We start from the raw sequence: 23,441 nt of genomic DNA on the forward strand, positions 1-23,441 counted from the left end.
GTGTCACGGAGATAGCTGGGAGTGCTGGTGGCATAGGGTCTGAGTAGAGAGTCCACATATCCAGACAGTCCTTCAGTGAGAGTGCCAATGCCCGAGATGATGGGGCGTCCAGGATTTCCGGGTTTGTGGATCTTGGGTAGTAGATAGAATAACCCTGGTCGGGGCTCTAAGGGTATGCTGATTTTTTTTGGTGTTAGTGTAGGGAGTGTCCTGAGTAGATGGTCCAGTTTCTTAGTGTCTCACATGACAGTCTCATAAACAAACTAGGGAAATATAACCTAGATGGAGCTATATGGTGGGTGCATAACTGGTTGGAAAACCATTCCAAGAGAGTAATTATCAGTGGTTCACAGTCAAGCTGGAAGAACATATCGAGTGGAGTCCCACAGGGATTAGTTCTGGTTCTGGTTCTGGTCAATATCTTCATCAATGATATAGATACTGGCATAGAGGGTACACTCATAAAGCCCGTGGAGGATATCAAGCTGGGAGGATATCAATCAGGCCTTAAATTCAGGTGGAGCTGTCCAGAGTGGAGCTCCAGTAAAAATTTTCAACCCCTCTGGAGCTTTTATGGCATGTTAGAGGTGGTTTTGGAGGGGGCTCCGGAAAGGACTCTATTTAAGCCTGGGATGCAAGAGCTTTGGAGGATAGAATAAACATTCAAAAAGATCTGGAGAAACTGGAGACATGGTCTGAAGTAAATAGGATGAAATTTAATCAGGACAAATGCAAAGTACTCCACTTAGGAAGGAACACTCAATTGCAGGCACACAAAATGGGAAGTGACTACCTAAAACGGAGTATTGCAGAAAGGGATCTGGGGGTCATAGTGGATCAAAAGCTAAATATGAGTCAACAGTGTAACACTCTTGCAAAAAAAAAAAAGTAAACATAATTCTGGGATGTATTAACAGGAGTGTTGTAAGGAAGACACAAGGAATTCTTCTGCTTTACTCCATGCTGATATGGCCTCAGCTGGAGTATTGTGTCCAGTCTGGGCACCACATTTCAGGAAAGATGTGGACAAACTGGAGAAAGTCCAGAGGAGAGCAACAACAATGATTAAAATTCTAGAAAACATGACCTATGAGAAAAGATTGAAAAAACTCAGTTTGTTCAGTCTGTAGAAGAGAAGACTGAGGGGGGACCTGATAACAGGTTTTAAATACATAAAAGGTTGTTACAAGAAAGAGGAAGAAAAATTGCTCTCATTAACCTCTGAGCATAGGAGAAGAAGCACTGGGATTAAACTGCAGCAAGGGAGATTTAGGTTGGACATTAGGAAAAACTTCCTAACTGTTAGGGTAGTTAAGCACTGGAATAAATTGCCTTACAAATGTGGTCTTGTGGGCGCTAAAGTTTTCCATTGTTTCATTTTTACTGCACTTTCATGATAAAGAGATTTAACTACAACACTTTTGTTCATCTTTTTTACAGTGCAAATATTTGTAATAAAAATAATATAAAGTGAGCATTGTACACTACGTATTCTGTGTTATAACTGAAATCAGTGTATCTGAAAATGTAGAAAACATCCAAAATTATTTAAATAAATGGTATTCTAATATTAACAGTGAGATTAAAACTGTGATTAATCAAGATTTTTTAAAATCTTATGATTAATCACGATTAGTTGTTTTTATTGTTTGAGAGTCCTAGAAATAAACAGTATTATTACTGCAATGTAATACAGCAATGTGAGCATAGATGAGTTGCTGTTATTATAAGGAGCTGAAGATACGTGGGATCCCAGGTATCTCCCTGTTCAGCCGTCTCCACTTTGTATATCCCTGCAGTCTATTAATTGATTTAACCAACACCAGCATCACTTATGTCACAAACCAACAGTAGTCAATTTTCTCCAGCAGAGGGAAGTATTGTCTTTGTGTTCTTTTTCATGTGGAGCAAAAAGTAAAGTTCTCATTCTCTGAATGAGAATGCTGTGAAGCATGTGACAGAAAATTGGGTTCCTGTGGGAAGACAGGTTTGTCTTCTGACATATAACCAGTTACTAAAACCAAAATCTGATCCCGGCAGAGGGAGAAGATTGGGATAGACATATCTAGGGGATAGGATTAGGGACTGGAGTTAGGTGGATCAAAGGGAATGGAGGATGAGCCACAAAATTGAACTGCTGGGTGAGATTGGTGCTTTTCTGTCCCACTGCCCCTCCTCTATGTGCTAGCCAACCCTGGTGGCCAGGCTGGCCCCTTTGCCCCTGGGACTGAGCCAGCCCAACCTCACCCACACTGTTATGAAGCGATGGTAGTGGATTCAGGCTGCTGGGTGGGGACTACACAGGCTGCAGTGAAAAAGGCCTGGCAGTGGTAACACTGTTCCCCAGGTCACTACGGCTCCCTCCCCAGAACCAGCTCCTTGGCATCCTCCCTTCCCCCCACATTACCCGCAGAGCCAGAGATCCTTGGTTTCCCTTGTCCCCCACAGGCAACATGCAGAGAGCCCTGGAAAGGCAGAATCACCCCCGTGGGCTGGCAGCATTATCAGCCTGAGTTCTAGCACTGCTGCCATTGTCTATGGAAGGGGTCAGCAACCTTCGGCATGCAGCTCATTGGGTTAATCCATTGGAGGGCTGTGAGACATTTTGTTTACATTGACCATTCACAGGCACGCCCCCCACAGCTCTCAGTGGCTGCGGTTCACTGTTCCCGGCCAATGGGAGCTGCAGGAAGTGGCAGCCAGCATGTCCCAGTTGGGAAACAAAATTATACCAAATGTGTTCGGATGGGGAGGAGGGAGGGATTTGCCCATCTCTGTCTCCCCCTTGTGGCACCTCTACAACCAGGAACAAAATAGAAGGATAAAAATGTATAGAAATCTTATTCCATTTAAAAGTAGACCAGTCTGTTTATATTACAGGAAACAATCCTTGTTCCAAGAATGAACTAGCTGATGTAACAGTTCTTTCCCATTACAAGCATATACAATTTTGTGCCAATATGTTTAGTTACATCATCTATATAGCACTGAGTTATGGTGTCACCTCTTTGTAAAGCAACAGGTACATTGATGATAGCAATGATGATGGCCAATATGATAATTTCCCATACAATATGTAAAGCTTATTTCCATACAATGTCAGGTGCATCAGAAACTTTAAAAAAGTTTGAATGTGTTATTAGCTTGCAAATAAGAGTATACTGAATCCTTGATCTGATTCTTACAGGCAATCAAAATTAGCTTAACAACCAAAGGCAAGTTAACTTTTCATGAGTAGGCAATATAGTTTCACTCCTGTTTCATCTTTTTCTTCTCACAGCAATCATGCACAGTCTGAACATGACATGCCTGCTGGTTGTACTGAAACAAAATATCTATTACTTACCATGATGCTGCAGGTCAGAACAGTGAGTGAGAGGATCTCCATTTCGGATATCTTGTCGTCTAGTACGCCTAAGAAAATCACATCAGAAAATGTTATACACTTTCTCAGAGATGAAATTAAGTATTTGTGTTAGATAAGCCAAAAATGAACGGCACTGTTATTTACTGTTATATGAGGCATGCAACATCACCTAGAACACAACAGGGTAAGGGAACTCATACTTCACTGTATTCTATAGCATTGTAGATAATAAACTTCTTCATGCTTCCAAATTAAGGCTTCAGTCATTGATAAATGCATGTGAACATATAGTAATCCTTCCTAAAAATACTGATTATGAGTAAATTCATCAGTCTTTTGAAATGTATATTAATAAGAGTCCAACATGTACAAAAAGTGCAGCCTGTTTAATGTTTATTGAAAATACAAGGAATTTAAAATGGCACCATCTTGCCTACAAAGTGAGATTACATTAAATAGCCTAGCTTTGTCATTAGATTCTTCTAGATTATAGGCAAGAGGCTTATTTGGCAAACTACAATGTTACTACTAGGGCTTAATATATTTAGAGATGGATAGAATAATGTTTAACTCAACTTTCTTCTGGTTTGACCACAACCTTGGATCTAAATCCATATGCAAGTTTGCATCTTTAGTATAGGCTGAATTAAAATTCTGAATCGGAACATCCTTGAAAAATGGTCTATTCGAAGTCCAGATCTAAATTGTGTAGCTTGAGTCCCTCTCTAGTTCTTATCACAGTCCCATTTAATATAACTTTATATTCCCCTCCAATTTACTCTCCACCTCTTCTCTTTGACAAAACATTGATCTGTTTGAAAAATGTTGTGTTTTACAGAAAAACAAAACATATTTTTCTATACAGTTCTCTTTGGTTTGCATTTGTTGTGCTTGCTTTGTCTGTTTCTTTTCTTATCTAAACAGCTGTGATACAAAACCCAATTCAGTCCATGAAAAGAAGTTTTATTTAAAAAAGAAGAAAAGAACAGGGCAAACAAAGATGTGTTTTGAGGACAAGCACTTTACTTGGGGAATAGGAGAAAACCAGAGGGATTGCAAAGTCAGGAGAGAGCAAAAAGGATTAGGTGGCCGAACAATATTGAGATGTCAGATTATGGCATCTATTGACACACACACAAAAGTGAAGTATCCTTGTAAGAGCCACACTTGCCCTTCAGTCACAATGGTACAAATTAAGCAAATATAATGGTTTCTGCAATACAGAGATCATCTCTTACCCCTCCCATTGTTAGAGTGAAAATCAGTTGGAACACAATTCATTAACAGCCCCAGAACTGATGGGTGAGGCATGCAGTGGGTTCTCCATTAGGAGTTATCAGCTGTGGAATTTGATTCTGGATCTGGATGGGAATTTTTTTGACAATCTCTATGAAAAAATGCTGATTTGTTAAAATCAAAATTGTTTGTTAGAAGAAGGCAATTTCCACAAAATTCCCATTTTGGAAAAAAAAAGCACCTAAATATCATTTTCAAAAGTGATTTAATCAAAGAGAAGCCTAAGTTTCATTTATTTTTGAAAATGGGACTTATGAGCTATTGAACATTTCACCCAGCACTTATATAACTCTCTTCATCCATAGATTTCATGGTGCATCTCCTCACTATCTCCCGCCATATCCAATTTTCACAATGCCCTGAATGAATAGATAGTCTCTTGGGTATGCTGCATAGCTTAACAAACTTTGACTGAAGGGAGAAAGGGGTTGGAAAATGGCTTTCCCATTCCATAATTCTTTTTTTTCAGAAACGGGAATTTTGTGGAAATTGCCCTCTTCTCACAGTTTTGATTTCAGCAAATCATCATTTTTTTCTTGGAGAGATTGTCAAAAAATTCACATTCAGATCCAGAATCAAATTCCACAGCTGATACCCCTTAAGTCCCATTTTCAAAAGTGATTTTTAGGCACCGAGGAGACTAAGTTTCAATTTATTTCTGAAAATGGGATTTATGCGGTTTTGAACACTTCACCTTAGGTACACGAATCCCACTGAAAGTCAGTGGGACTTACATGCCTTAGACACTTCTGTCTACCACTATTAATATTATATTTTCCAGTATAATGACACAACAAGATGCATGAAAGCATTTTAATAGAAGGCACCCTTCTGTGTTCAGGTGGAAGTTCTAAAGATACAGTTCATCTCTCTCACAGTGGGAGTTTGCACTGTATTTTCCCCATGGAAAGCTAGTTGCAATATGGGTGACTCAGAACCACACCCAGACCCAAATGAGCTGCAAATGCAATTTTTGTCACTCCCTTCATAAATTCCACAGGCCAACTTATTTATAGAATTCTATTTGTAGGAATTAGGCCTAATTAGACTCCTATTAATGTCAATGGATTTTGGATCAAGCATTTAGTTAGGATATCAAGCAAATGTCACACATTTCAGCATTAAGCCAGCATGGTGATCTATGAAACATGAGCTCCAAAGCATCTGCACAAAGCTGAGTCAAATGGTCACACTATAGGGTTTCTAAACTGTCATTTAGGCTCCTTAAAGATACACTGAGTGGGAAGTATATAAAAGACAGAGAAATAAAGAAAATGACTATAAGCAAATCATCTCTACCCATGCACCAAGCCACAGCATTCCCAACACTTTTGGAATCTGGACTTGTAGAGATGCATTAGTGGGAGGCCGTGACATTTGAGTTCTTTCCAGGAATGCTCATTTTGTGACTGGTGTATTTAGTTTATCTTCTTTATCTACCCCGGGAAGAATTATTTTGTCTCAAATTATTTCAATATTCTGGTGCAAAAATAAGACTGCATGTTTCATAAGCAGCTTTCCCCCTCCTCCCCCAAGGGTTTGCTTAGGCTACACTGAGGTACAAAGCTTGACATTTCAATCCTCTCCAGCTGAAATATCTGTGGAGGAAACTCTCCTTATTGTCCCTTACATTATCTCATTCCTTCCAGCAGCCAGCCAGCCAACCAACACCTCGCCAACCGGAGTTAAATACATTTTGGAAGCATGAAATTCCTAACTGAAGTATTTGTAAACTTTAGCTTCAGAATGAAGTTTGCCTTTTCTGTACATAAATGCTTGGATCTCTCATGTCTCCTTTTGTGTAAGACACCTATGGCATATTCCCTTTTACATTATCACTATCTGAGCAAATTTTTTTTTTGCAATAATTTGTCTAAAATACTGATATTTAGAAGGTGATGATATGTTGACCATGGGCCAAATTCTGTTCTGATTTGCAACAATGTTTATCAATTAAATTATTCCACATTTGCACCCAAGTAATTAAGTATCAGGGGGGGAGCCATGTTAGTCTGTATCCACAAAAACAACAAGGAGTCCAGTGGCACCTAAAAGACTAACGGATTTATTTGGGCATAAGATTTTGTGGGTAAAAAACCTCACTTCTTCAGATGAATGGAGTCTGAAGAAGTGAGGTTTTTTACCAACAAAAGCTTATGCCCAAATAAATCTGTTAGTCTTTAAGATGCCACCAGACTCCTTGTTGTTTATACCTGAGTAACTGACAGCAGATTATAGAACCGGGCCCGAAGTCAATTCTTAATATCGATAGACTTAAAGTTTATTTGGAGGCTGAAAATGCATGTTTTAAAAACGTTAAGCCAAACAGCTACTCCACAGTACTTAGAAACAATATGAATTTTTATTTTTCATGTACAGGGACTGATACTTCTTCACAATGCATCTCGTGTAATCATTTACATCCATGCAAAGTGAGTGTAAAATGCTATCAAATCAGAATGGCTACACCATTTTTTCACAAGTTATGGTATCAATCTGTCAGTTTTCATTAAGCCCCAAATGCTTTCTCATTCAGTTAGCATCACAACAACTTTTGAAAGTGCAGGGCAATGATGTTACAGTTGTTAAATACCTGTATTCATAAGTGTGTAATGATTGCAGGACTGAGCTCTCGATGGATTTTCTCTCCATTTTTTTATTGTTGACATTTCTCATTGTATAACACAGAAGATTTCCATTTCAGAGATGGCGTCGTTCTGCATGTTTGTTTGTTTTTTATCATGGACTTTCCAAGCCATCCCCAAAAGTAGCCATGTTAACTTACCAAGACTTGATATTGCTTGCAACTTTCACAAATATGTTTTCTTTTGAAATAGAAAGGGCTCCAGTTAACGATCCCATGAAAAACCTCAAAACTCCACAGGTCACCTTTCAGATCATCAGTTAAGGCAAGTAGTATATAATGCAGACATCTGCAACTGTCCCTACCTCTTAGCAGTGGGGAAGTAACGCGAGCACGAAGAGCCGTCCCAAGCACAGTAAGGGTCTCTAGCAAGGCAGCATTCAGCACATGCTTTTCCGTACACATCGCAGCGGTGCAAAGGAAGCTGTGAAACTCCAGCAGCTGAGCCAATGTAGAGTTGTTGCTGTGAAATAAGTGCAAGTTGGCAAATAATCAGGTTTCACTGGAAAGACATGCACAATACATCAAAAACATATACAATGAGGGCTGATTCTGATCTCATTTACATGGGTTTTATACCAGTGTGTCTAGAGTGACTTCAGTGATATTGCTCCTGATTTAGATACATGAGCGAGAAGCAAATCAGTCCCAATATTTTTTTAAAAAGTCCAATAAAATTATTTCCTGCTTCTATGGGACAAATTCTGATGCTGATTTTTGTATGAAACCTATTGCCATAAGTGAAGCGAGATAGACTATATTTCTAAGTTCCTATCTTTCAATACCATAAAAATGGCAAAATTGGGTCAGACCAAAGGACAATGTAGCCTAGTATCCTGTCTTCTGACAGTGGCCAGTGCCAGATGCTTCAGCAGACGTGAACAGAACAAGGCAACTATCAAGTGACCCATCCCCTGTCATCCATTCCCAGCTTCTGGCAGTCAGAGGTTTAGGGACATCCAAAACATGTGTTGCATCCTTAACCATCTTGGCTAACATCTATTGATGGACCTATTCTCCATGCATCTATCTACCGGTAATTCTTTTTTGAATCCAGTTATACATTTGGCCTTCACAGCATCCCCTGGCAACAAGTTCCACATATTGATAGTGTGTTGTGTGAAGAAGTACTTCCTTATATGTTTTCAGTCCTGCTGCCTATTAATTTCATCATGTGATCCCCGGTTCTTGTATTATGTGAAGGGGTAAATAACACTTCCCTATTCACTTTCTCCACCCATGAAGAGCCTGACTGATCTCAGTGGTAGAGCTAGTTGGAAAATCTGATTTTTAAGTTGAAATTTTTGAAGAAAACAACAAAATTTATTTTTTGTCAAACTTTTTCACAGAAAAGTTAGCCTTTTAGGTGGAATATCAATAATCAAAATATTTTCACTTGGAAGTTTTGGCCATGGTATCTCACGGGAGTTGTAGTTTGGGTGCCTCATACTCCTCTTCTCTATAGAACATGCTCCCTGTACAGACTACATCTTCTATAACTCACAACAGTCTCCCATCATGATGAAGGGTGGCAGCTGATTATAGTTCTTGGCTACGATGCATCATGGGAGATGTAGTTTGGTTTCCTCATATCCCCATTTTCCTCTCTGGGCCAGGCTTCACAGCCAGACTGCAATTCTTAAGAAACCCTATAGCAGGATATCCAAATGAAAACAGTTTGGTTTTAGACTCCCCTTCCAATAATACCAACTGCTATGATCCAACACAGGAGATATAATCCACCTGGGAAACCTGGTCCATAGAGGGTAACGGAGACAAGAGGAAGCAGAGCTACAACTCCCAAGAGGCATTATGGGAGCCTATCAAATAAAAATATTTTTGTTTTAGGCTCTCCTCATCATAAAAAAATTCCTGACACATGTACAAAGTCACTGAAATGTAGTTACCTGTGGGGTGGAAAACTCATGTTCCAGAACTGAGGAAGCACAAAGACTTCAGGGCTATATCCCTCTCATTTTGAAAATGCCATGGGACTCTTTAAACCCCAAGTAAAGTAGCTAGGATTTCAGTTTTTAAGGGCTCATGAAACAGATTTTCATTAGTTTTTCTGTTTCAGAGGATGAAGGGCTTGCATAAGAAGTGGGAGCCCATGGACCTAATTCACCTCCTGTGTTGTGATTCCATAAAGGTAAAGCTCATATGGGATTCAGTAATGCAAGCTGGCTGCAGTCACTACCTTGTTGAGATGCCCACAACTGGCCAGTACAATCCCAAAAGGTGGCAGGGACAGATCACTTGCACTGTGTTAACATCTTTCCTAAGGAAACGTCCACCTCTTATGACGCCCTGGGTGGGATATAAAAGCCGCAGTGTCCTGGAGAAACCCCTTGATCACACAGGGATGTACCTAGTACTATATGGGAAGCCTTAAGCTTATACCACTGCCATCAGCTAGGGGTATAGGTCAATTGCATGGAACGAGTGACTGGCAGCAGACATGACTGATTTTGAGTGATTAATCAGAAGTGTAATATATTACCGTAAAGTAGTAGGACTGTATATAACTGGGGCACTACTATATATAAACAGTGTGGCACGTACCTTACTGCACATAGCATGTAACAATTAATTCAAGGATGTATATTGAAAAATCAACATCCAAACTGTAACAGGTTTCAAGTACAACAATGTACCCATTTTTGATTAGTCAAAAATTATTTCTAATAAATCTCCCTAGAATGAGAGGCTCTGAACTGAACAGAAGCACAGAGAGTCATAGGAAATATAAAATAAATTAACTAAGACCAAAAGAAAGTTGCTTAAAGATTTTACTTCTTATGGGACAGTTCAGAATGTTCAATTGGTTAAGTATAATATATGATTTAGGAATCCTATAATTAAGAGGGTTTCCAAATCACTCTACTTGCTTCTCTTTAAAGCAATATATTTAGAATCCAGCTGTTGACTATTATGCTGGACACTAAAAATAAATAATTCCAGCCAATATGAAACTTAAAAAATGGTAATGGAGTCATCTCCACGAATGGCCTGATGCTGTACCATCAAAAGACAATTTGTGTTTAATACATTAGCTGATTATCAGATCAAAATACAGCAAGAGATGCTGGCCATTGAAGAGATCTTTTCAAATTGCTGAAACAACAGCACTATAGGGAAGATCTGCAGGTTAAGCAAGAGTCAAAATACATGGAAGCGGTCTCCATTTGCCATCACTTACCACACATTCATGTCTGAGATACAACTGTTTTTGCAATGGTTTGGAATAACAGATGTAAAATGCATCCCTGTACAGCAAGCCAGCACAAGGCCGGAAAAGTGAGGCATAGGTTTTGTATGGCTCTTCAGCATAGAACTGAATGTTAACCAGTATGAAAATATGCAGGAGCAGAAAGGGTGAGAACTGAATAAGATATAGTACTTCACACATGTATGCAAATAGACTGTAAGTTCTTTTTGAAGATTTAAGGGATTGTCTCTTTCTCTCCCCTCCCCTCCCCACCTTGAATGGAAATGTGGGTGGTGGGAACACAGAAATTCTTTGTCTCAGACAAAAAGTTCATCAGTATCTACCCGTGATCTCCGTGCCCCATCCCACCCGTGGCTTCCATGAGCATAGGGGTTCATAAAACCCATAAATCTGAGCCGAAGAGGTAGAAAGGGTGAGGGCTTGCACCACAAAATGCTACTTCCAGCTGCCCAACTCTGTTCTGTGAGTATTAGTAGCAGCAGGTGGGGAGGGGGATAGGTATGGGGGTACAAGGGATTTTCTGTGGTCTGTTCCTCCTCCTAAACTCAGGGAGCAATGAGGAGAAGGTTATTGTAGATTGAATCTGGGTAACTTTTCAGGTTTTTCCTCTGTACTGTGGAGCCCCATCTGAGGGAATTTCTGGGGGCAGTGCTGGCTCCTGCAGTAACAGTGGTTTTAAGGACCTGCAGGGAGTCGGGCGGGGGGGCAAGGGGCTCTGCTCAGATGGCCTCCTGTTGCTGATCCACCAAGTACAGTGCAGATCTCAGGTATCAGTGGATTTAGGGGATGGAACACACATGACAGCCTTAGTGATGAACACAAAATCTAACCTCTGTGAGCTAGAGAGGGACAGGAGGCACATCAAGGCTCACTCTGAATGCATTGTTAAGGGCTGATTAAGGGGTAAAATTCACCCCTGTGTAGAGGGCCAGCCAGCACTAGGCCTTAGCTAGACACCTAGTGGGGAATGCCAATTGAGTTGGCAAGACTGCCAGAGAGGTAGCAATGGTAAAGTTTGAAGTACCAGTAGATGGGACCCACAGACCTAGTAAAGTATGCAAGAGTAAGCAGAAAGGTCTGTACACAGGGTTGTCTGAATCACATCAATGCACTCCTAGTTCATATATATAGTGATGATTGCACTGAAACTATTGATAAAGCATGCTGATTTTGTTTACATTTACACTTTTGCACTGTGCAGTGCCTAGAACAGGGGTGGGCAAACATTTTGGCCCGAGGGCCACATCTGGGAATAGAAATTGTATGGCAGGCCATGAATGTTCACAAAATTGGGGTTGGGGTGCAGGGGGGTGAGATCTCCAGTTGGGGTGCAGGAGAGTGCTCTGGGCTGGGATCGAGGGGTTTGGAGGGCAGGGGGGGGATCAGGGCTGGGGTAGGGGGTTGGGGCATGGGGAAAGATTCAGTGGTGCAGGCTCCAGGTGGGACTTACCTCAAGCGGCTCCTGGAAGCAGCAGCATGTCCGGCTCCTATGTGGAGGTGCAGCCAGATGGCTCTGCACGCTGCCCCTTCCGCAGGCACCGCCCCTGCAGCTCCCATTGATGATATTTCCTGGACAATGGGAGCTGCGGGGTGGTGCTTGGGGCAGGGGCAGGGGCAGCGTGCAGAGTGGACCCCTGGGCTACAACTATGTGTAGGAGCCAGGAGAGGGGCCATCCCGCTGCTTCCAGGAGCCACATGGAGCTGCCCCCATCTCTGCTCCTCGTCTGGAGGGCCGGAGAGGGGCAAACCCCAGACCCTACTCCCCAGCGGGAGCTCAAGGGTTGGATTTAAATGGCTGATGGGCCAAATATGGTCCATGGGCCATAGTTTGCCCACCCCGGCCTAGAATTATTATGCTATTATGATGTTTATGTGAAACCCCACCACTTAAACACAATGAGTAATGTGTTTGAGATGGAAAACCTAGAATATCTTTTAACATAAATATAGTGTTGAAGTATGCTGCCAAATACTTCTTCGATATAAAGTCTCTGTGCCAAAAGCTTGTCATGCTGAATCATGAGTCTGTCATTTTTAATCCAAGGCTGGCTGATATTTCAAAAGCTTAATTTTGCCTGAATAACTCATACGGTGCTCTTTCCAGTTTTAGACAATATTAATATTGTAATTTGTTTTCTAATGACTTGGGGGAAATTGTAATCCCTTCTAAGTAAATAAAGATGCTTTGAAGAAGAAGTAATATTAAAATGCATAGTGCAATCAGCTGTCTTAAAAGAATGTACTTGTAAAAATAATCTAAAGCAGAGCATTTTGGTATGATGTGAACATATACACCACTTGACAGGTTTGTTTGTAAATGGTACATTCTTTTAAGCCACCGTTTTTGTTGGTTTGGGAGATATGTCAGGGAAGTGGCCCCAAACAAAATGCTTTGTGTCAAATACTGCACTTTTTCAGGCAGCTTTCCAATATACAATGGATTCCTACATGCATTTTCACCATTTGAAATGGAGAGTTGAGCTTTGTTCATTAGAAAATACAATTTAGCCCTTTGAAGGATGCCCTCACAAAGCCAATGCACCACTTAAGACCTATTTCAACAGGGCATAGGTCTCATTGTGACTCTTCCCTGAGAGGTGTTGTACACCATTATTAATGAACCCAATCCTGCAACAACATACTATCAGCTATTACCACCAGAACTTCAATGGGAATACTCATGTTAGTAAGCAAGATACTCGTTCGTATTTTCAGAATCAGGCTCAAAAATCGCCTCTCTATTTATATATATCTATAATATAAGGTATTATAAAGAATACCAGGGGTGACTGTGCTTCCACTTAAATCAATGAAGGGTTTTGTCACTAACTTCACAGGAAACAGCACTGGGTCCATATGTGTAAAGGGCCAAATTCAGACATGTTGTAAGTCAGTGCAATGTCTCTAAACTCAATAGCTTCTCAGTCACTGGAGCATTTAGTAATGTGGAATTTTTCTACAAGCAGCTGGTTAGTTTGTGTTTAGTTTACACCTTGCCAGTAAAGCAAAAAACTAACTTTTTCCTTTCTCCACTGCCTGACACATTTTCCTTGAGAAACTGCTGATGTTTATGTAAAGGGATGGGATGTTGCTGGTATAATTAATATGCCTCTCCTAAGTGCCAAGTTACTGTCTCTGAAATATACAGGCCAATAAATATTTTAAAAAGTGATTTAAAGCTTGTGCATACAGTACCTGCTTTGTGGAAATCTTCATAGCAGAAATAACAATGGGTTCCTAGAAAAAACATTAAAATGGGTTAAAGCATAAAACATGTTTTTTATAAACATGAAACTAGTGCTAAAGGGTCATCTACCAGCTAAGAAACTCTTTGCATCCTTTGATGGCATTCCTTGCTGACTATTAAAATGAAATGTTTTTATTGTTATAGGTGAATAAGAATGTATATGCATTTGTGCCTGTGCATGTCTAAATTCAACATCACAATGTATCAATCATTTCTCATACTTCATTATTCCAGAGTTATTGGTTTTGTTGTTTGTTTCACTTTTTGAAATTTATTTCTGCTTATACTGTTAATTTAAATTTACAGGAATGTATCCACCTAGCGTGCATAGAGAAAAGCTTAAGAATAAATATTAATATGATAAGGTGCAAGGGATGGAACCCAAATGATCACTTGATCATTACCTGTTAGGTTCACTCCCTCTGGGACACCCGGCAGTGGCCAATGTTGGCAGACAGAATACTGGGCTGGATGGACCTTTGGTCTGACTCAGTATGGCCGTTCTTATGTAAATAAACCAATTACTTTATAATACCTAGATGAAGACCCCAGTCCTGTAAACACTTGTTCATGTGACTAGGTCTCCTCACCTGACTGTATTGGGATTGCTCATGCTTATGTTTGTAGAATGCGGAGCTCATACTGGTAGTACATTTTTATATGCTGAAGTATTTAATCAATATAATGGGCAAAAATTCTGCTCATCTTACTCAGGCACTGACTTCTATTGAACATTATGGCTGAGTAAAGTTAGCAGATTTTGGACCAATACATAGCTGTCTATATAAATTATTGTAGCTTTATAATCACATTAATAAAATAATGGATTTAGTCTTGATCCTAAAGCGTTTTTTGTTTTATTTTACATTGGTGGGGTAGTCCCAGTAACTTCAGTGGGATTAGTTATGTAAGTAAAAGCTACAGGACTGAGCCCTTCATGAGTAATTCTAACAAAGTTTAAGTTTCAGTGCAGTGTAAAACCTTATTACATGTCATGTAAGAGAGTACTGCTAACTGACCCTCTGCATCAAGTTTTTAGCAAGGTATATTAATGTAGTTCACATTAAGCTTTCAACCTGCTGATCCTGGGAGAATTTGATATGGCTGAGTGGATGCTAAGCATGTGGACTCCTTTACAAATGGGTTAATAGACCTCGTATTAGAAAGCATCAATTACGAGTTACATTTGAATGAAAATTGAACTCATTTGCTTGTTTGCTCAGCTGTTCTGAGGAATATTTCACAATTCGGGTTAAAAAAGGCATTTGTTATCAAGGTAACAGATCTGGAAGGTTTTCGGTTTGGTGGATTTATAAATGAAAACCATTGTATTCATCATACTGTGACTCAAACAGGGAAAGACATTCTTTATGACACAGAGGTAGCCTCTTCTGTAGCCAGTAAAAACTCAGATATGATAGGTTCTGTTTAAAATTTATTGCAAAATTTCTATTCAAAGATCTAATTCTTGTTTACTTCAAGGCCTCCTTAAATATTAAACTAAAGAGGTTTTAATGTAAATGAGAATCAGGCCCAAACTATTTTTATACAATACAAAAGATGCACCAGTAAATTTAAAACCCAAATCCTAATTTGCCATTAAGTGTAGTGGTGCTGCAAATCCAGTGTGAAAAATAACGTTGATTCAGTTTTTCCTAATTTACTCTCCTATTTCTTTGATCTCTTGGCACTTCTGCTTTATTTAAGGAAGAAATTCCTATGCTATCAAAGTTGCCAGATTACCCGGAGGAGTACAGTACATAATAATCTTGCTACATGTTAAAGAGAGAAAAGCCAGAAGCCACAAATTACATTTCTTATTTTCCCTTCATAGCGTCTAATTTACATTTGTGTTAAAAAACCCCAAAACAACAAAAAACCCAAACCCACAAAAAATGAAAAACAGCCTGACAATGACCAATATCTGGGCGGTGATTCTTGTGCAAACTTTGCCTGTGAAGCATAGAATGCTGAAAGTAAACATTTCTATAAGACCTCCCCAAATATGCTGTGTCTTCTGTCAAACCAAAGATATAGAGATGGCAACATAGGATGAAGAGAAGAATAATTCAGGAAACTCAAATGTTTTATTGCAGCACAGAAAACATGGAACATCACGGGGATCTATCTGACATGATTCAGAAAAAAGTTTGATTTATTTGAGCTAAATTTTCAGAAGTGACTAGTGGATGTTTCACTTGGGGTAGAATGGGGGGCAACTCGCAGTACTTTAAAGGGACTAGATTTTCATAAAATGCTGAGCTCCCATACTCTTAAAACCAGGCCTTTTTAAGTTATCTTACGTCAGGCATCTAACAATGGAGACACTCAAAGTCACTTCTGAAAATTTAGGCCCTCTGTTCCTTTTGGTTTTGAAGGCAACCGTAAATGGTACCAGACTTAAAAAAACAACAACAAAAAAACAAAACAAAAAAAACCCAACAACTCTGGAGGCTAACATTTTGCCTAAGAGAGATAAAAGTGTATATTTCATGTGTATTTGGTATGTTTTCACTGAGGTGTCACGGAAGCTCAAGGAATAAGACTGAAGAATCTCCTCCTAACCTGATAATCTGAATTGTTTCTAATAGCCACATATGTACTGGTAGTTATTATTTTGTATAACCTTCTGGGAGAGGATGGGTGGTGAGATTCCAGAAAATACACATTGTTTAACTGTAACTGACAATCACTCAAAGATTTAATGATTCTAATTTACCATTGAAACAGCACAACAAAAATCAGGAATGTTATTTCTTTTATCATTAACCTACAACTAGCATTGGAAGCTTCAAGGTTTATTTTGACTAGTGTCTGGGTGTATAATGGACAAGCTAATTAGAAGAGTATGCCAGGCTACTCCTTGGCTATCCTGCAACAAGTTCAGCTTGCAGCTGTCCCCAGAAAAATCTACAACCTGACACTTGAAATTCAGCAGCACTTACCTGAAAGACTGCCATTTCTTCCAGCAAGACTTCTTCTAAATCATGCCAAGTCTCCTTAGGAATTGAAACCACTTTAAGAACTGTCCCAATATCTTTAAAAGAAAAAAAATGTTTTCAGATGCTTAATAAGTGGACTCAATTTAAGGGCAACCAGAATTTCTTGATCTCTTGCAATATGCAATTATTTCCATACAAGGGTCCTGACACTACATATTGCTGAGAACTGACTCCACACAATACCCACTGACATTTGAAATGAACTAGCAGGGTTTTGAATTTCGATAAAGCATTGTTCTGAAATTTCTTAACTGTGGAAGTTAAACAGAAAAATGATTCATTACTCTGCTTCAGCTGTTAAAGAATGAACAGGACAGCACAATATTATTAGATTGGTGTCATGAAATGTCAGCTGCCTCAGAGGTATTATTATAGATGGGAATGTGCTAAATTTACTCAGCCACATTTTATTAGCCATTCTGAAGTAGGAAGTTTTTCATACTTGTTTTAAAATACACGTGCAGATGTTATTAGAAGGCTCATTGTGGACACAAGGACAGCTGGAAGAATGTTGTCAAACTGATGAAGTTGTCAGTTCTTTTAAGTACATGCTGTCTTGGTGTCAAGCAAAAGTTCTAAGACTTATATGTCCCTAAAGACATCTGTATTTCTATTATGTGATGAATAGCATTAGCCTTGTTTCAGGATAAAACAACAGCGGTCCTGTACAACTTGTATCTTTTAATTAGAGATAAGTTTGCACAAGGGCTCGATTCTACACCCATTTAGGTTACTGAGAGTTCTTCCACTGTCGTTAATGTGAGCAGGTCCAGGTCTCAAAACCCCAGCACTAAACACCACCTCAAAGATGTGTGGAAGTCTGGCTTTGGAACTGAACTTTCTAACTTATGACCATCTCTTTATTTAAATTTTGAAGCATATATCTGTGCTTCATTTTGCATAAACCAGCATTTCTGAAACAGTTGCGATTTTGCCAGCTTAATCCGAAACCTAGCATTTCTGGTTTGTCAAAGATTACCAAAGACTTTTAGCAGTAACAAGAAATGTGTGTTGTAATTTAATGTTTGAGATCTGCTAAGCATGATGCAATACAATCACACTGTAGAAAGCTACACTCTCTGAAAATCAAGCCCCTGTAGGCTTTAGATCAGCACCCACAATCACTAGTCACTTTGGAAAATTTAGGCTATTTTTAAAACCATGCAGTAAAGGCATTAAGCATAATAAAAATATAGAGAGTCAACATTCTTCCTAACACTAGGATTTCCCAAGAATAACTAGCAGATATGGTAAAAAATGCTCTGTTGAAAATTCTCCATTTTTCCATCAGAAAATGCTGATTCAACTAAATCAAAATGTTTAGCAGGCAAGTATCTATTTTGACCAAAAAATTTCCACAGAAAAGTATTGAAATAGTTTGTTTTGATAAGGTTGGAATGTTTCATTTCTACTTTATCATTTTGACATTATCATTCTGAATGTTATATTACATGTTACTTTACAATATCATGTAAAAGTGGAAACAATAAAAGTCAAAATAAAACATTTGGACCCTACTGAAACAAAATATTTTGATTTCTATAGAAATGAAATGTTTTGATAAAGTAAAAACTATTTTTTGCAATATTTCATTCTGTAAAAATATTATAGTTATCAAGTTTGTATCTTGAATTGAGACAAAACAGAATTTCAAAATCTCATAAATTCCCATGAGACAGAAGTGCTGTTTTTTAACCAGTTCTAATAATTGTCATATGAAAAGGCTGAAATCTAAATATCTATGGCAAGGAGGTATTTTCTTTTTTTTTTAAACAGAACATATTTGTTTAATTCTTCCACAAAATGTCAGTTGCAATCTAATCTCTTTCATGAACTCCAAATTTAGAGATGCAATTTTTAAAGGAAAATGAAAATAAAATAAACCTCTTAAAAGGAAGTTTTGCCTTTTATTTACAATACTGCATGTATGATTTTGTCTCATGAAAAATACTAGATGGACAGTTATGAAATCTTTGGTTATTCACTATTATTATTTCTATTATTTATAAATATTTACTTTGAGCAATATACTTAAAAGTCGCTTTACAGAACATCATAGAATGAACAGAACATAAATTTAAAACAAAAACTCCTGAGCTTTCCAGAAAAACTAATAATTCATTATTAAGGTTATTAGCAATATGAGAATTGGAAACTGAGCTCGTTAACCTGGCTCCAATTTGGTAATTGTGGTTTGGAGAAAAACCTGCAAACATCAGAGAGAAGACTTCAAGCTCTCTGTCATTCAAGCTAATGAACATAACAGGGTGTCATGGTTTGTAGGGCTTTATACGGCATTAGTACAGGACTGTCATCAGTACCACATTTATAGTCTATTGAATGCTACATTTTGAAATGGCATAAATGGAGTTTCGATAAAGAGAAGCAAGTGGAGTTGTGGAATCTGAGCAGGGCAGATAGACACTGTAGCTCTAAGCATCACATTTTTTTAAATAAATGCTTTTCTTTTAAGAAGACCCTGCAATGATTATGGTAGCTTGGTACTGCAGAAAGCCCTTGAGGTCAAAGGTATAATATGTTAATCACTATGGCGACTCTGATCAGGCCTCAGGTACCAAAGTGGTGTTTTATCTGAGTTCTAGATCAAGCTTTACAGAGTAGTATTTCAAACAATTTCACACAAATTGAATTGGGCTTCTCTTTTAGGATCAATGGGCTTTGGTGAGTAACTCAGTTTAGAAGATAAGATTACTGTTATTAATTCACTTTACTGACAGATGTACCTAGACTGTGCCAAACAATCCCCCACATCAGATATTCGGGATACACTTTAAATGGATACATTGGGATCTGTTTTTTCACAGACATATTTTTGGGCATTCCAATATAATTTTGTTTCCACTGTTGAGTAGCTACGGCATAGTTATTGTTACAGTGACAATGAGAAAGAAACTGCTTGGAAGAAGATTTCACCAACAGGAAAGTAAAATATGACCATGCTGGATGGCCTGCTAATTATCCTGGGGTTAACTAGCACCAGTTATGTCAATACCAAAAAATGTCCTATTTTACTGAAGTTCTGCAGCCTGATTGCTACAATGCTAACGGCTATATATAATCCGATGGCACAGAACTGCAGAGAAATCCAGTCACACCATACAGGGCTAAATCATGGCGTTGTCACAAGTCCTACTCAACAAGCCATAAATTAGATTGTGATGTGAGTCCACAATCTGATTCCTGGTTCCTTCTTTGCTCTGGGGATGGAGACAGAGGTGTCATGCCCTGTACCAGTCCCATCCATGGTGCTGATACTTAATCCCAGTATGCTGATTTAGCTGTGCTTGCAGCTATGATGAGGGAGTGTCTTGGTTGCCCATCTATTCCCTATCTGCGTGGAAGTGAGATTAGCAGCTCCACAAAAGATTTTCTTCTCCCACATTACTAACCACATTCTAGCGAGTGCAGATGAGCAAGTGGGCACCTTACATCCCTTTACTCCCCTGCACATCCCTCATTTACTGTCCTTGTTGAGCAGCAGTTCTCTTAGTCTGACAAACATAATATTGAAGAAAATAATAGCAATACTTTACAGTTACAGGGCTGCATTTTCAGTGCTGAGTTCTGTTTGGCAGGTGCATATTTTTGCTCACAATTTGTGGACACAAATATCTGCATTGCTTGTCTAACCACTGCACCTGTTTTCACCTTAAAATCTGAAATTTGCATCTGTAGTGAACAGTAGGGAGGAAATTGCTCCCCCCAAAATGGAGGTCAAGTTGAGGTCAGGTTTAAAACCAGACCCTCGGTATACAAACCTCTCCTGAGGACCTCTAAGGGTTTTTCAAAAGTTAATTCAGCAAGTCTCGCAATATCCCTCTCTGATTGGCAGTTGTATATCCACTTCACAAAGAGGTAAACTGAAGAACTGAGAAATTAAAGTCTTGCTCATGTACCATTAAATTCAATGAGTTTTACATTCACATCAGCAAGATCAGGATCAAGTCATAAATGACTTGCAGAAAGTCATACACTAGTGTGGCCTAATAGGCAGAGCAGTAACTGGGAACTCAGATGATATGAGTTATATTCCTGGTTTAGTCTCTAAGTTGCTGAGTGACTATAGGCAAATTATTTAATTTCTATGTGCCTCAGTTTCCCCATCAGTAAAATGGGGATAATGATGTTTCCTGCCTTTGTAAAGCCCTTTGAGGTCTACAGATGAAAAGTGCTGTATAAGAGCCATCTTATTATTGCATCTGTCATTGCAAGATAGGCATACATTATCCAATTTTCCTTATGTGATGTAAAATATTTGTGGCACATAAAAGCAGATTTAAATATTGTTCAGAGTTTTAAACAATAACCCATTATAGCACAAGCATCTCATAATTCTGGTCACAATTTCAAAGAGCTGGAGCACTTTCTTTATGGCTGCATTTTCTGCCGTAAATGTTTGGTATACACGCAATGCATTTAGTATACAAAGCTTCAGCATAGGTCTCAGTTTACTCATGATTTATGTTAGGCATCAACATGAAGAGAGCCTTGAGATTTATTGCTTTGGAATCTGACCCCCAGCTATGGAGCTGTAGATTTGTAACTGGTGCCATTCAGAAACAGTATTCTTATGAGAAAGAAAGAGAAACAGACAGACAGAGAACCTGTTCATTTTTTAGAGCACTGCAGTGATGCAGTGGGAAAGTTCTTTGGTTTCTTTGATTTAACTTCCTACGGCTAGTAATAAAGTCACTATATTCAATACAAGATTGAAACACTAGTCAGTCTGGTGGAAAATCATCAAAGATGAAAGGCCAACTCTTCAGATGGTGCTAATCAATGTAGTTCCATGATGTCAATGGAGCAACAGGGCTGAGTGGCTGGCCCCTGGTGCTTTCATGTAGAACTTTTAGCAGAAGTAAAAATGCTTTATTTACAAGAAAATCCCCCCTTTTGCCTGCTGGAAGAAAGACATAAAGCCCAAGCCATAAGATAGTACAAACACATTACCAGCGGCATTGTGCTTTAGCATAACTTTTTGTCTTTCCTAGGACCTCTTATAGATATCAGAAAACTTGGTGTGCTGAGGGTAATGAAGCATTCTTCTGGCTGGTGGCCAGTTTAGATTAGCAAAATATGTTGTAAGAGGACACAAGAAATATCCCACAACTCAGACAAATACTGCTCGCTTTACTCATGTGACTAGTTCCTATGGAGTGAACTAAAAACAAAATTATAATTACCAGTGGGAAGATGCCTCTAATTGAAAAAAAACCCTCAATAACCAGGGTCTGTTCCTACTCCAACTGAAGTCAAAGGCAAAACACGTACTGATGTCAAGTCCTACTCAAACAACATGTAACCCTTAAGTAACAACAAAGAAAAGAAAAAATGTGTTGAGCCTTGCCCTAAAGAATTCCACAGATATACTCTATGGTACACAAAAATAAGCTTGCTTTCTACCAATAATGAAAACCACTAATCTACTCTACTTCTCCATACTCCATGTGAGAACATCAGATGTAGCGTGAAAGATTCTTACCTGTTCCAATGAACATGACATCATACTGGCCATCTTCTGCATCGACCCGGTCTACTACTATCTGTGTGAACTGATAATCCACATCTGTTTTGATCGTGATTGGACGATTATTGATAGGGAATACAGGGTTGTACATTGCTGGATGACTTCTTGCAAATGTGATGACTTCATCAGGAAGGTCCTTGGTAGAGTCAAAACCTCCAAATGTTTTACTGGGACACTGAGAACAAGAAAGAGAATATTTTGCACCTAATAACTGAGCAATTAGATGTATTAGTTTCTTTGAGCTCTGTGTGAGTCTTCAGTCCATAATCAAGCACAACCCAGGATATAATTGTTCTGTGATGGACAAGAACTGTACAGAGAGTTAATACTGGCACCAAAAGTCTTTGGAGAAATATTTTTCCTCATTGAAATCAATATAGCTCATACTATAGAATATTACTGTTTGTATACATTATCTTTCTTATCACTGTGCTGTGTGAATAATTGATTGTCAGTAATTTACTGACTACTATTATCTTTTTAATTGGCAGTACAAGACCATAGAGATGCTGAATATGCTAAAAATTACTGTACAAAAGACCCAGATTAAAACATTCAGTTATCTATACCGTAGAAAACTAATTATCCATAACAATCACCCCACTATCTAAGCATCTTCTTCTGGGACTCAAGTCAAAACTCATTCACTTCAAAGAACCTTGGATTAGGCTCCTAATGAGCTGCCAGTGTGACTCCCTGTTCTGTTTACCCCTGATTATCTAAACTGCTGATTATCTGGACATATCTGGCGTCATCCAAATGGTTCTGATGATGGGGCTCCTTTGTGTTGAATTATTCGTAGTGTGGGTGGTGAATAAAGAGCTTGTAGTGAGTTCAGGTTAGTTTCCTCAATATCCACTTGCAGTGAGCAGAAAGGAACAATACTTTCCACATCGGACTAGGTTGTCGCTAGGCCTCACACAGCAGCACAGGGGAGTAAAGATTCCATGTTCCATCTCATGTGGTCATGTTAGGACTAATCAATCTTGGTTCTGGGTCCTATGCAATGAACAGGGGCTACACAGATACTGCTCCCTCTACCCATGAGTAAGTGGGTGAGGATGGGGGAAAGAGTGGGGAGGACAGCAGGCAAAGCCATTACTCATTC

The 23,441-nt window shown here is 38.9% G+C and overlaps 1 protein-coding gene across 1 annotated transcript in view; it reads right to left on the minus strand.

Moving 5' to 3' along the window:
• Nucleotides 1–23,441, minus strand: part of SEMA3A (semaphorin 3A) — a 209,291-nt gene that overhangs the window by 15,934 nt on the left and 169,916 nt on the right. The window contains exons 11-15 of the mRNA XM_032801540.2: nucleotides 22,289–22,508; nucleotides 16,729–16,820; nucleotides 13,732–13,773; nucleotides 7,613–7,770; nucleotides 3,347–3,414 (exon numbers count right to left, since the gene is read on the minus strand). Coding sequence (XP_032657431.1) covers nucleotides 3,347–3,414; nucleotides 7,613–7,770; nucleotides 13,732–13,773; nucleotides 16,729–16,820; nucleotides 22,289–22,508 — 580 coding nt within the window. The remainder of the gene's footprint in view (nucleotides 1–3,346; nucleotides 3,415–7,612; nucleotides 7,771–13,731; nucleotides 13,774–16,728; nucleotides 16,821–22,288; nucleotides 22,509–23,441) is intronic.

This window comes from Chelonoidis abingdonii, chromosome 1 (genome assembly GCF_003597395.2).
Source record: "Chelonoidis abingdonii isolate Lonesome George chromosome 1, CheloAbing_2.0, whole genome shotgun sequence".
Taxonomy (NCBI): Eukaryota; Metazoa; Chordata; order Testudines; family Testudinidae; genus Chelonoidis; species Chelonoidis abingdonii.